This window comes from Pseudonaja textilis, chromosome 2 (genome assembly GCF_049901715.1).
Source record: "Pseudonaja textilis isolate UNSWEBS1 chromosome 2, rPseTex1.2, whole genome shotgun sequence".
In the NCBI taxonomy this organism is placed as follows: Eukaryota; Metazoa; Chordata; class Lepidosauria; order Squamata; family Elapidae; genus Pseudonaja; species Pseudonaja textilis.
This window is the reverse complement of record NC_141991.1, coordinates 226,788,578-226,804,059: the sequence shown is the minus strand read 5'-3', so window position 1 is coordinate 226,804,059 and position 15,482 is coordinate 226,788,578. Positions and strand designations below refer to the sequence as shown.

At 34.5% G+C, this 15,482-nt stretch overlaps 1 protein-coding gene across 2 annotated transcripts in view; it reads left to right on the top strand.

Moving 5' to 3' along the window:
- Positions 1-15,482, top strand: part of HOMER1 (homer scaffold protein 1) — a 61,436-nt gene that overhangs the window by 13,508 nt on the left and 32,446 nt on the right. The window contains exons 2-4 of one of the 2 annotated variants that reach the window (XM_026717687.2): positions 3,698-3,854; positions 7,094-7,225; positions 13,794-13,886. In XM_026717687.2, the coding sequence (XP_026573472.1) occupies positions 3,698-3,854; positions 7,094-7,225; positions 13,794-13,886 (382 nt within the window). Of the gene's footprint in view, positions 1-3,490; positions 3,855-7,093; positions 7,226-13,793; positions 13,887-15,482 lie in introns of those variants that run through there. The other variant, XM_087927191.1, reaches the window with a different exon arrangement.

Genomic DNA, 15,482 nt, shown 5'->3' with positions numbered 1-15,482 from the left:
ATTACATGCAAGAATGGTGTACTTAGAAGGAGAAAGTTTCTGTCAGGCATCCTTAAAGATACATCTACACTATTCTAGCTAATTGTTTATGTATGAGAAAATTCTCTTTATATGCATTCATCTATGTAAGACTCTACCTTATGCTTTCAAATAACAGAGATTTCTTTTTTCTTTCTTTATGGAGAGTTCATGAACGCTGAATTCATGGAATTGTGAACAATTAGATAAATGAGCAGGGTATGTGTGTTGCATCTAAATATTTGCAATTTAGAAATAAAATAAAAATACTTAGATCAACATTATGATTGACTGCTTGGACTTGGACTGCTTAGATCTTTATGGGCAGTTCAGACAAGTATTTGTCTACCTGTTATTTTCCACGGCTACTTATAGTTTTCTTTTTCCTTCTGGGAAAAAATAGATTAAGAAAAAAATACTAAATCCCAAAATTTGGGTTCTCTTATCTATGGAATTAAATCTTAATTTTATCTGCTGTGTAAATTTCATGATTGATCTCATATATTAGATATGTATAGTATAGATAATATATAGTATTGTTTACTACATTGTTTTACTGCTACTGTATTATTACTAATGCTACTACTATTGTTTACTAAAATGATTTGTACTGGACTGTATTAACCAAGTATGTTCAGTTTAAAATTCTGTGAGGATCATTATCTGTATGAGAGCCAGTTTGGTCTAGTGATTGAAATAACAGACTAAAAGCCAAGGCACTATGATTTCTAATCCCACTTTAGGCACTAAATCTGCTATGGGCCAATCACTCTGTCAGCCTAATGAAGAAGTCAGTTGCAAACTGGCTTCTGAAAATCTGGCCCCAAAACTGGCTGAGGAATTCTGGGAATTGAAGTCCACAAGTCTTAAACTTGCCAAGTGTGGAGACCTTTGATCTATACATTAGTTTATAGTTTTTATATATGTTTAATATTTTTCTTTCTTATACTAATTTCATTTATATGCTTAAAAATTACAATTACTATTTTACAGAAAATGGAGGAATAGCTGCCTTCTATCTATTGCTAGTCTAAACGCCATCATCTGAAAAATATCACGAATTAATTTAATACATTTTTCCTGCAGTTAACTTGCATTGCCTATGTGTGAACAAAGAAATTCAGTACTCCTACAGAAACTCCTAGTTTTTGTACTTGGTAAATTAAAGATCTTAGTATCTAGCTGCTGGTTTCCTAACAAAAGTGTCAATCTTTGGGTTTAAAACCACTTCAAAATGAATTAAAGTAGGAAGTAAAGTTCTAGGACCTTTATTTTGATTCTTAGCTCAAATGTTTTCAGTATCAGGAATTGAACTAATAGTCTATGTTGTGGTTTCAATTTACCTGTACTCTGCTGACAAACAGTATTAAGCAATGTCCCCAACATATCTAGAATATTTTGCCTTTGTGCAGACATAGACAACAATTCCTGATCACAGTGAAGACAAAATAATAGTGTATAATAGTATCACATTGGAAGTGCTGCTCTTTTATCCTTCCATCACATGATTGCATGCAACTATGCAAAGGAACGAATTTGCCTTGTGACATATTTTTTGTCACTTTTTTCCTCATCCACCCTGCAGATACATATGTATGCTGAGTTAATCTATTTGACGGCCCTTAGCCAAGAGCATAGTGGCTGTGTCACTATTCTTCCATGGTCTGGATAGAGCTCTGTTTTATCAGAAATACAACGGATGTGAGACTTTTATACAGGCCAAGTATATCATTTACCACTTAGCCAGAGACTTAACAAGGCTTTTATCAAATAATTAATATTAAAGCTGTGCATTCTGCCTTTTGGCTCCAAATTATCCCGTAAAATAAACTAAGCAGTAGTTCTCAAGATGGGTACACATGTCCAGATAGCTTATAAAATTTTCTTGGCTTGTAATCTATGAATAGGCTAACTTCATTAATTTATTTAGCAGTCCTAAAGAAGTAGAAGAACAAAGATAAATGGCTTTGTTAAATAGTAACTATTAAATTTATCAGAGTAAAATACTGGTGTAAAATTGAATGAATGAAATCACATGGCTTCCTCCATGACTTCAATTATAGTAATATATTTTCCTTAACTTAGAATAAAATATTAGTCCAACAGTGTATCTTGCCCCATGTTTGAATCGAGATTCATAATGGTACTAAAGATCTTTTAATTACAAGCCAATTCTGAAGACATGGCCGACTTGAATTAACTCCCTAACTCAAAAGCTCATTTAGATTGACAGGATAATCATCCATCCAGAAATCATCAGAAGTTTCTACGAATGAAATTCCCAAGAGATTAATAAAATCCTGGAGAACTTTAGAACCCTGATATTATTAATTCTGCTTTTCTGTCTTTCAATATGATGTACTAGCATGTAAATTTAAAAACATGATTATCCCTAATTGTAAGACTCTTAGTTTATAATACTGTAATGTATTTACAAAATTATTTCCAAACTAGTGATATTCTTTGAAACTGGAGTCCCAAAGGTGTTTTTTCAGGAGACAATTGGATTTCCTTGTTTTTTCTTTGAAGGCGTTTCTCTTCTCATCCAAGAACTTTTTTCAGCTCTGACAGGATAGTGGGGAATGGAAGGATTTATATTCCTTGCAGACAGCTTGTCATTTGCATCCTTTTAGAGGGTAGTTGAAGCACTTGGAGGTTTATCTGTGTTCTCAGGGTCACCTGAGTAGTGCTCCTGGTTCCTGTAGTCTGCAATTTTTCTCTGGAAATTTATTCCTACTCCCACACCATTCGAAGGGTGTTCATCCCAAATTGTATAGCTAAAAGTCTGTAAGAGATTCTCAGTCATCCAGGTCATGGTTATCCCAAAGGTGCTTTTTCAGGAGGCAACTGGATTTTCTTGTTTATTCTTTCTTTTTAAAGAAAGAATTACAAGTTCATATATCATGCTAATTCATGATTTGACGAAGAACCACAGTTAATAGGGTTCAGATAATGCATTAACTAGTCATTCACAGAAAGGTCCAAAAATATACTTTTGATATTTGAAAATGAATTAGTGTGAAAATAGTGAAGGGTTCTTTATCAGACATCTTTCAGCTCTTTTAAAAATTCCCCAACTCTCTGGGTGACCCCAAATTTTTAGAACAGAGTTAGGGAGCATAGCAAAGAGAATGTGTTTTATTAACAGATGAGGAATTGGTATTATAAGATTCCCCCCCCCACACACATTATCAGCATGATCACTCCTTGTAACCATATTTCACCAATAAAATTGATAATGATCAGAAATAGCATTATATTATTTTTAATAAGAAGTTAAATAAGCCAAGGTAAGAAGTCATATAATTAGGTGACCTTTAATTAAAAAAAAAACTTGTAATATTGACAGCCCATGTTTAAAGAGTCTGACAGATGGAGGAGGGGAGAGGAGGAGGTGGTATATCAGTAATGCCTCTATATTTAGATACGTCTCCTTTATTTGACTGTACAGCTGGCCACTCAATTTATTTTAATGGACTTGCAGTTCTCTTTCCTCTGAATACTTTTCATGTGCTACACTGAAGTCTCAGTCTATACATATAAGTCTTAGGAAGGCAAGTTTATTACTGATGCAAAGTGAAGTCATTAGTAGGATCCAATGGATGAAATATCCCAATGACCCATTTACAATCATACTACGTCCAAACCAGATTCATCACTTTTACTTTCTGCCCTACAGGGAGCAACCCATCTACAGCACCCGAGCTCATGTCTTCCAAATTGACCCAAATACAAAGAAGAACTGGGTTCCCACCAGCAAGCATGCTGTTACTGTGTCCTATTTCTATGACAGCACAAGAAACGTCTATAGGATCATCAGCTTGGATGGCTCAAAGGTAAGCTCCTTGATTGTTTAAGCCAAAACAAACTAGAACTGCATTAACTTTGAAGCATAGATGCCTTCCTTTTAACATTTTATTTAAGTTATTTCACTGATATGCAATTCAGAATGATACAACAATTGTTGGAAGTTGGCTTACAAAATCATACTTTATTAAAAATGCTTTGAACTGTGCTGATTAACCATTGACAGTTCAAAAAGGCATGGCTTGCTTGTTTTTGTATGAGTAGGAATTCAGCATAAAAAGAGAAGCTAAAAACTGGTGTTTGAAATGATAGTGTATATCTGTACCCAAGTAGTCATATTTTTGTTCATTTAATTCTTAACATAAAATAGTTTTCAACAATAGCTAAATGTTTGCAATAGGAACTTGGAAATGTCTTCCAAAAGTGATGTTATACCATATGGAGAGATATAGTTTGCAGCGTCATTATACAAATGTGTGTAAATGTTTAGTGGTAATTAGAGATGTGGTCTCTTACAGGAAAATAAGGCTTTTATGGAAAAAGGTGTTTATGAAAAAAATAGCAATTTGCCTGAGCATTTGGAATAGCAAGTCAAGTGAACAATGACATTTTCTACCCATTCATTTTTCCCCATTCAGTGTTCTTACATTGTAATCTAGTAAATAAGTTGTATGTACGTGCATGTACAGCTCTCCAAAATTCATCCTTTTTCACTAGAACATGGAATGATAGGAACAAATTCCATCTTCCTATCAATTTGAATATTTTAAAATGTTAGCCATGGATATGATGTACAATTATAATTTTAAAACGGAATCTCCTGTTTCAAATATTTTACAATTATAACAATTTAAAATTTAAAATAACATAAGATAAGAGTAACAAAATTTTTAAAAAGTTGTATCTGTCAATAGCCATAAGGGGCAAGTGTAAAGGATACTAATATATCAGTGATTGTTGTTTAACATCCTTATTTAGGTCATTTGCCTATAGTAGAGAATTGGCTTTGGACATGAGCTTCTTAAAAATGAGGTTGATTTTTTTACCCTAGAAAATTAAATAGCTGGACTCCCAATATTATGGGAGACCTGTATCCTTATATACCAGTCCAATTAAAAAAAATTTCACTGATGCTTGTTAGTATGGAGAAAGCAGTATTTTAAAGATATTGATTCTAACATCCAGTTTCATTGATGTATATGAGAACTTAAATAATTGGACAAAAATACAGTGTTTCATGTGAGAATTAGTTCATGCAATTATTATAGCACCACCAACTGGATGACACAAATGTAAAAAGCAAAAAGTGTTTGTTCCTTCATTTTCCCAATGAAACTACTCATTTGGACAAGAAAGCTACTTTCATTGTGAAAAATATAAATATCTGACCTATACATGTTCATTAAGGTTTCAGGGTGTGAGTGATATTTATCCCACTTGAAAAGCCATTCCTTGAAATAAGCTGCAATTTTTTTTGAGTTAGAAAGCACTGAAAATCTCCAGTTCTGCTGAATAGCCAAGTTTATGTTTTGGGGATAAGCCTGTTTCTAATATTATGGAAGGTGACCTTCAGATTAAGAAACTGATCTGCCAATAGGTGTCAACTTCCCACAACTCTGATCTAATGGCCGACTCTTTATTGCCTTAAAATTAGCCTTCTTTAATTGCTGCATTTTATTTACGGTACATTTTGGACCATTAAATAGACCATTTAAACATTTTTCACTTAGAAACAACTGCAGAAAAGCTCCACTGTTAATAGTTCTGGGTGAAGGCTTTTTAGCCATAAACATCTTCCCTAAACTGTTGTTAGCCTTGTTAAAGAAAAAATTATAACTTCTCTCCTATGGGATAAAAGCCACATGAAGCCAGAGCCTATAAGATAGATATAGAAGCAGCTAAAAGGTCTGGACATAGTGTGAAAGAATAGTGTGAAAGAATGAGAATGATTTCAGAATCAGATAACATCATTAAGATGTTTTTTTTGGGAGGTCACTATTTGTACATTTAGATGAAAAAAGCTTAGACCTAATGGTCAAGAATTACTCAAATAAGTCTCCTTAGTGCCATAATTGTACTATGTGTTTCTTTTTGTCTCTGGGCAAAAATATGGCTAGAGTTCTCTTAACAACCCATTTGGGTTATTACAGTGCCTTTAAAACTATCTAGAAGCTGTAGATGGAACACCATATTGAATTCAAGCTGGCAGCTTAGACAAAATGCCTGATTTTGGGTAAAAGTTGCTCTTTTTTAAATAAAAAATTCAATATTTATATAAATATTTATAATATTTACATACAAGCCATGCCCAGCCAGTCACATGACTACCAAGCAACATCCATAAATTAGGCCATGCCCGCAGATCCAGTTAGTGGTCCCTGGGATTTAAAATTATGAATTTGGTGCGGGTCCAAAAGGTTGCGCAGTCTTGTGTTTCTGCGCAGCCTGGATTAATTGTTTTGGGGGTTGCTCTGGGGGTGAGATTTCTCTGCGGCCCACTAAAATTTTCTTGTGGCCCACTAGTGGGCAGCAGCCCACCAGTTGGCGACCACTGCTTTAGAATGATGTTACATACTGTCAGAAAGATGAAACTTCTATCAGTATACCTATTTGTTAAGTTGGCATTGGATACAGGAATATCCTGAAAAAACATGAATAAGAATCAGCATAACAAAAAGCATAAGAATCAGATCAGACCAAAAGTACAGTGCTCAATTATGTTTCACACAGTAGCCAATCATATATTTTGAATAAATTCAGCTGTCCTTCGTGCAGTTATAAACATGTGAAGAAAATAATACCTATCTCGTATCTTTGTTGTCATCCACTCCCTTACTGTTCACATTTTGAAAATATAATAGACGCATCTGTTGTACCAACATTCTTAGTATGATCACATAATTTTTTAAAACATGGTCACTCCCTGGATAATGAAAGGGACAGCACCCGACTCTTCATGTAATAACAACATAATGACAATTAAAAAGAGCGTATACAATATAGAATCAATTATCATTGCTGACTGTGGTTGGTCACAGGTTTCCCACCATTCATAGCTGTATTATAATCATTGGCAGATTCTATTTCAACTTGCTAATGGAGCAGAGTATATCTGTGAATATGATCAGTTTTGAATAGGCTTTTTGAAGAAGTTTTTAGAAGGTGATTCTTTGGTTGGCAAAATAGTCTAAAGCTTACTCTATTCTACAGCAGCTAATTAACACTACCAAAATGGATTTGTGATTGTGTTTATTTTTTCTGTGTACAGGCAATAATAAATAGTACCATCACTCCCAACATGACATTCACAAAAACATCACAAAAGTTTGGTCAATGGGCAGATAGCAGAGCAAACACTGTTTATGGCTTGGGATTTTCCTCTGAGCATCATCTCTCAAAGGTAAGTATTTCCACCAGGTATATATATGATTGCTTGGAGCTAGGAAGCAACAGGGCAAAGTTATGCAAAAAAGAAGTTAAATGTTTATAACACTTTTAGAAAGTTAATGCAATTTACTTCTGAAAATATAGTATTATCTGCTAAGCAAAGACCTCTTAAGTAAACCTTTAAAGTTGTATGATGTCGTCCTTCAATTCATATAAACAAAATTTAATTATTGGTTTGGGAATAATAATTCCAAACATATCTCTGATATATGCTTCTCAACTTTAAAAATAATATTCTTTCTTGACTGTGTTCCAAAACTCAATTTGATTGCTAAAACAAACAACCGTATATAAAACGATCATTGGCTATTAACATCCCAGATTAAATTTAGAATTCTTAAAGGCATCTGAACTTTGTGTTTGGACCTAGGCTGTTTTCCTGCATATGCATATTTTTATGCTTGACATTTCAGAGTTTTGGATTGCCATTTGCAATGTTTGTGTAGATGAAAGCACCGTCACATCTTATTAGCATGATGATATTAATTTGGAAAAACTGCCCTTGTGCGTGTGTGGAATTTATGTTTTTACAAATTTTTATAAACCAGTGCTTCGTTTGCTTGTATCATTGTATTCATGGGGTCTGAAACTATTTGTTTTAGTTATGCATACCTGCTTTAAGAACTTGCTGTATTCAGTTTTCTGTCATGGCTGAACAGAATGTAAACTCAAAACTCAATGAAGAAAACATATTGACTTGGGACAAATGTTATCCTTTAATTTCTATGAAATCTTGTTCAGAAACTCTGTAGGCACTTTTAAGTATGTATCCGATATGGACAGGTATAAGTTTATTCCCTGAGAAAGAATGCTTAAATATCTAAAGGAATATTCGCTTAGTTTCATTTCAGAAACTCCCACGTAAGAGCAAAATGATGGTAGAGAGAAGATGGTAGCTGTATTTGCAAGAGAGATTTTACAGGAAGCACTTATTAAGTTAGAATTCAAACCCTTATCTTACCCTACAATTATAGTATACTATCCAATCATAATCCAAGAACTAGAAATATAAGAAAAAAAATTAGAGTAGATCAAACTGCTTGTACATTATAAAAGCATTATTAGACTGGCATTTATTTTTCCTCATGATTTTTTTTTTGTTTCAACTGTTTTTCAGTTAGCTTTTACAGCACTGCATTATATGTGAATTTAGGGGAGGTAGCTCCTTGTTTTTCATTTTATGCTTAACTCCATTTGCCACTTTATTAGATGTCCTTACAGATTTGAGAGACTTTTTAAGGGTGCTTTGCTGTTTCACATTCTAATTATTTATGAACAACTTAAAAAGCACTGGTTCTAAATGGATCCAATTATTTTTACACCTCCATTGTGAAAACTAATTACTTTTACTGATTATTTTAAAATCTTTAATCAGGTAATGTTGTTGATCCATAAAATCTATAGCCATTTAATGATGTAAACTCATCTCTTTATCCCCTAAATTGGCTCAGGAGCATTTGATGAAAAACTTAGTTGAAAGCTTTTTATAAAGCTGACCATATATTTATCTTGTTTACATTTTCAAAGAACTCTAAAAGATTAGTGATACAGAATTTAAATGTGAGCAAGCCAGAGTAATTCTCTTTCTTTTGTTTTTATTTTAAATATTATTATTCAACAAATTATGAAGAGCTGATATTGAACAAGTTGGTCTATATAATTTAAGCAAAACAGACAAAATTAATTGATTCAACTTTTCTTGTAATCATTTAATTAAAATTTTAGTATTCCCCATTTTCCTGTATTATTCAGTGGCCTGACTGCATCTCTTTATTGTTTCCCACTTTTAAACTATTTAAAGAGTTTTGATTGTTGCTCTTACTATAAATAAAAAGATGTCCCTCCATTATTTTGGCGCTCCTTATCTGTTTTGGTTTTATAGAAATATGTGTTCCTTTTGAAGTTTTTTTTTCATTGAAATGAATGTTTTTGAATAAACAGTTTCCTTAACAATTCTTGTTATAATGTCTTTGACTAAAATTTATCTTTCTTAACTTGTAATATATAACTTCACTGAGTTTTTAATTGTAATTTGAATGACTCTCAAACATTTTCAGAAGATTTATAATGATATGCTGCAGGTTGTCCCCTTGTCTTCCAAGGTCATTACAAAAGTTGATCCTTCTTATATTTTCTTTCAACTTGGTAATTTTTGAAAAAGAGTTGAATTGAATATGCTTCTTTGGAATTCTTTTTTCTCTTAATGAGTATATACAATAAATTTATTACAGTGGTAGTCTAAATCTCACTGTATTCAATAAGATCCCATTTTGTATTAGATACTAAGAGTATCTATTAACAAAATGCACTCGTCTTTGGCTCCCTGATTTTATTCTCCATCTCAAAGTATATGGAGAAGTTTACTATTAGCATTTTTGATCAAAACTTACTAATGGGATCCTTTCTTATTTATTCACACTAAATGTGTAGAGGAGTTTGTCTGTTTTGAATTTTCTAATTAGTTTGATCTTTATGTCCTCTTTAATTATTCTGCACTTACAATTTTTTACTATTATTCTAGAGGTTGTATTCAGATTACCAGGTTTCCGTTGTATGTACAAGAGTACTCAGGATCTCTAGTTTTGGCTTAGTAGTTGCTAACATTAGCAGAGAAACTATATTGCAGTGACCCTATTTTTTTTACATGTGGAGGGAGGGAGGGAGGGGGAGGGAGAGAGAGAGATCAGGGTTGAACTATGGAGTCAGTGCTAGCACTGATGATTTTCCCTAATTGGGTAATGAAATATCTGAAGTAAACAACCAAGCTCAAAGAGTATACAGAGAATAAAATCAGAGAGCACCAAGGGCTCCTCAACTATTTACAATGCCTGTTTAAGTGGTCTTTTGGTTCAGCATTCAATGACAAGTTATAAACATTCAGTTTCTATCTCAGTTGCAGGAGTCATAAGTTATCCAACCTAGCTGCTTTTCAGGCTTTAAATCAAAGCCAGCCGGGAAAGGCCACGAGTTCTTAGTCTTCATAAGAATTCTAGGAGGCATTCAGATTAGCGAACCGTGAATTACCTTTACTAGCAACACATAGGTTTTTTGGGAAGAAAATTAAATATTTTTGCATAGTTTGAAATATTTTAAAATATGATTGGAAGTAAATTTGGGAACTAGTTAATTTTTAAAAAGAGTATACTGATTATAAATACAGGTAGTTCAGGCTTAGCAACAATTCAAACATATATGAACCTTCCCAGAACTTACAGCCTGCTTTCAAAGTTCATGTGGTTGCATTTTGGGCGCTTAGCAACAACTAGTTCACAACTATGGCTGTTTTCAGCATTCCCATATGATAATAATTTTTGCTGGTTTTTTGCTGGTTTCTGGCTTTTAGTTTGCTTCCAGCAAAAAATTCCTGCTGGGAAAAACGGATTTGCTTAGGGACCACAATGCTCACTTAACAATTGTGGCATATATTTAACAACCACTGCAAAAAGATCCTAAAACCAGGCACAATCCACATGATGACCTTGTTGACAACACTATGAATTATGACATTAATTCTGGGTTCAATTACAACCATAAGTTGTGGATTACCTGTAAGAATCTTGTGATATCTTAAAAATTAATTGATCAGGCATAGATTAACTGTTATGCTTGTTATACATGTACTTTTAAAGTAGCCCAAAGTGCTACAGACTATTTATATACCTTGTATTTACTGATTAGGTATTCCCTTCACTACCTAAAATATGTTTGTAATATAATGCGCAAATTACTCACATTGCACTAACCACGAATTATTTATGGATGCATTTCTGAATGTTGGAAGAGTAGCTGCTATACTTTTTGAACATGTCTTGAAATGGTGAAGGCATCCAGAGAGAGGTATGAATTTTCAGAGTTGTGATTTGAGGTTATGCTTTCAATTCCAAAGAAAGTATTATACTTGGGGTTTATTTACATATTTATCTGACTTGCTATGATAACTAGTTCTATAGTTTCATGTAGTTCCAAATAATTTTATAGTGCCATAAAGGCACCCCTTGTTTAACGACTACTCGTTCAGCAACCATTCAGAATTAGCAATTGTTCTACACAATGAGATTGACAACTGGTCCTAGTGGTTGCAGTTGTTGCCACATATCCCAGACACATGATTGTGATTAGACACAATCTAATAGCAGTGGAATAGCAGCTGGCTTGCAATTACAACAATCACAGCATACTGCACTCCCATATTTGCCATTTGCAACCTTCGCTGCTGACTTCTGCAGGCAAAGGGAAGACATTACAATGGTGATCATATGACCCTGGGATTTGCTTAACAAGGGCAAATGGAACTGCTTCAACTCCCATCGTATGTGCTCATGCGGTGTGCTGTATAACTGCAATGCTTAGCAACGGAGTTGTTGGTCCAATTACAGCCTTTAAACAAGAACTACCTATAGTTCCAAATAGTTTCACACAGGGCACTCTAAAGAGTATTTCATAAAAGTGTAAGGATGATAATAACTGTGTATCCGTTGTCCTGGGCTCTCCTTCCTCTGGCCCCCCACCTCCAAGTGTAAATAATTTATTAGAATTAACAGCCAGAGATACATAATTAGGAGTACTGATGGGCATATATTAAACCATGAATTCCAAAAAAATATCTTCCCACCATCCATAATGATTAGAATCAAAGATTCGTTTTCTCCTAAGGAGCCTTTCTCCAAAAGGGAAAAGGAAGCTTTGGATTCAACACAAAGGACTGTGATTTATATCCTTTGAGTCCAAAATGTTTTAACATATACTGTGTACAGGAATGTCAATAACATTCAGAATGCTGTGCTCAAAAGAAATGATTAGAAAGCTGAAGTTTGAAAATGAATGGTTAATATTGTAAAGATGAAGAAAAAGCTTGAACATTCAAAAAATACAAGAAAGTGTTCCTATTAATTTCTGGTTCCTGCAGAAATTGATGAATTAAGACCAACAGTCAGTGTGAGATATGTGGAAAGAGGCCCAATGCATTGGTAACTGAACCAAATAGGTAATTTTTGGCTACAGAGCATATTCCAAAATAAATACAGGTATTCTTCCACTTACAGCTATTCATTTAGTAACCATTTATAGTTAACAACAACACTGAAAGTGTGCACACTTATGATGGTCACATGATCAAAATTTGATCACTTGGCAACTGGCATGTATTTATGACAGTTGCATTGTCCTGAGATCATGTGATCACAATTTGTAACCTTCCCAACAGGCTTCCAACAAGCAAAGTCAATTGGGGTAGGAGCCAGATGTGCTTAATGTCCACATGATTCATTTAAGGATTGCAGTGATTCATTTAACATCTATGTCAAAAAGGTCATAAAATGGGGCACAATTCACTTAACAACTGTCTTGCTTAGCAAAAGAAATTTGCTGTGGTTGTAAGTTGAGGACTACCCTATACTGTATGTCTGGCTGACTTCAGTCAGGTGTAACAATCTAAATAAAAATATAAAGCTTTATCATACAGTGATACAATGAGTAATCAGTAAACAGTTTTATTTCAGTACAGCTCAAATCAATCAGTAGACAGAGATAGGTGACTGCCACACCCAGCTATTCCTGACCACCTTTCTTACGGTTTTCTAATTCAAACATTTGAGCCAATGAGATTGTAAGGCAATGACCATTCACATGCCATCCCCACCTATTTACGCTTTCTAAGCACACCCCCTCCTTGGGCAGTTTCTGTCCCCTCTTATCTATGACTAGCTACAGTGGCTACAGAGTTCAAAAGGTGCAGTTGAAAAAGCACCTTTAGGACAACCATGGTTGACTGAGAATCTCCAAAGACAATGGCTACAGAGGCAATGCCTGTAGCAACAACACCCAAGTCTTTAATCTTTCTTTCCCTCAGCCCTTGCAACTTCTCATTTACTACAAGAGAGCTAGCCTTCCCCATTGCTGTTCATTACAACTTTTTAGCTTTGCTTTTTCTCTTCTTTGCTTTTTCAAAATTTAGTAACTCTCACTGCTCTTAGATACCTTATTATAAGAAATAGTTATTTTAAAAATTTGAAGTACAATAGGAAAACCAATTCAAAAAAGCAGTTGCATTTAATGTTTAAAAAGTAATCTAGAACATTATATCTGATTTGTTTATAGATGAGAGCTGATTTCTTAAGGAGTAGGTTTCTATCTGTAGCTTTTGTGGAGAGTGGTTCTTGTTGTGAGAGAGGGGAGGAATAAGTAATCTTTAAATGGTTATTGTTTAACAATCATAATAATTATTCATAGTCTTATATCCAAATGGCTGTTCTGGTTATTGTCATATTGGATCACAAATTTTATATTTTGATGTCCCATTTTTTTCAGAAATCTTTGTAAGGACTACAGTATAAGTCTTCTTCCCAAATAGTAATTATGTGTTGATATACCTCCAGCCAATGGTTTTATTATATTGGTTATCATCATTACTGACTTTTTACATATTTTTGCTAATTTTGTGGGATGATTTTGTGGAGAGCCTGTGCTGTATGTTATAAATTTGTTAAATAAATAAAATGTAACTATCCAACCTTTGTTTTCAGTTTGCAGAAAAATTTCAGGAATTTAAAGAAGCTGCACGATTAGCAAAAGAAAAATCCCAAGAAAAGATGGAATTAACAAGTACACCATCACAGGTATGTTTGTCCTTGTTTTTGATTAAAAATGAGTATAATTTATTTGAAATGTTCCATAGTTTTGATTTACCCATTAAATATCAGTTTTGGGACATTCATCTGCATAGTTTCATGGAGGCTGCTTCAGTCCTATGCCTGCTGCTCCAGGTACTGTAGGTCTGATAAAGAGATTATAGCTTTTCACTCTGCAAAAGTTGAAGCAATTTATACATTGGAGTAAGCCATTCCTTCTAAACTTTATGGAGATTAGAAGGATCCTTGAGTGAATATAGAATGCAAGAAGCAAAATATTTGCTTCAGCTTGGGTATATATATCCAGTATGGGTGCAAGCAGGGGTGGGATTCTACAGATTCGCACCTATTCACTAGAACTGGTTAACATTCTAAGCAGTTCAGAGAACTGGATGTTAGAAGAAATTACTGGCTTAATCCTGTAAGGAAGGCAGGAAGGAAACATTCTGGTGTTGCTTACAGAAACTGCCTCTCCGTTAACCCTTATTACATTCTTGGCAGGAGTAGACTTCCTGTCTCTGGAACTTCTCTGGAGATTTTTTTCCCCTCCTTTGCTGGTACTTTGCTTGTGTGGAGTGACCATTCAAAGTTACAATGGCAGTGAAAAAAGTGACTTATGACCGTTTTCACACTTAACGACTGTTGCAACATCCCCACAGTCACGAGAGGCCAGTCAAGGAGAACCATGCCTCGATGTGAGTGATGTTCAGTTGGACATGGCCAGCCAATCACATGGCTACCAAGCAACGCCCACCAACTAAGCCACGCCCACAGAACTGGTTGTTATAAAATTTCAATCCCACCCCTGGGTGCAAGGCTTTCTTTTCTTAGTTTGCTTCCATATGGTGCCCATTGTGTGTATGCATGGGGTGGGGGAAATTTGCTAGAAGACAGACACTTGACAATTCCATTTGTGTGTGCATGCTATTAATGTATAACATATTAATTTAATGCATCTTGCTGTTTGGTCCCCCCACCCCACCCCCAGTTTTGTATGCTGCTCAGAATCCACTGGAGTTGGGTGGCCAATAAATTTAAATAAACCAATAATAATAATAATACAAAATATGTGGTGATTATATTGTGTTTCTGCACCTGCCATCTTCTTGATTTTGACATCCTCCTGTGCTGTTTACAAATGGTTCCTTCCTGCCTCACTACCTCTTGTTCAGATGTTCAAATTATAATGGCTTACCTTCTTCATCTGTTTTTGTCTTCCTTATGACCTTGTAAGCTAGCAGCTTCTTCTTCCTTCTCTTGGGATTCTTCCATTTCAGTATCCTTGTTTCCTCTTACCTTTGATTGCTGTCCCATTCTTCCTGTGGATCTTGCTTGGACCACGTGCAAATTGATATTCACATTTCAATATCCTTTGCCTATCTTGAAAAGCCAAGACAGATCAATCTTATGGCTGTTGGCTAGATTGGGAACTTGCGGAAAAAATATCATGAAAGAAGGCAACCACTTCCATATACTGTTAAGTGGAGCTGAATTTGGTTCCTTCTATTTAATAAAAAGTGAGAACTAATCACCGGGATTGCAAAGTGTTTGAATGAGGGTGCTTTGCAAAGCAGGTTATTGGAA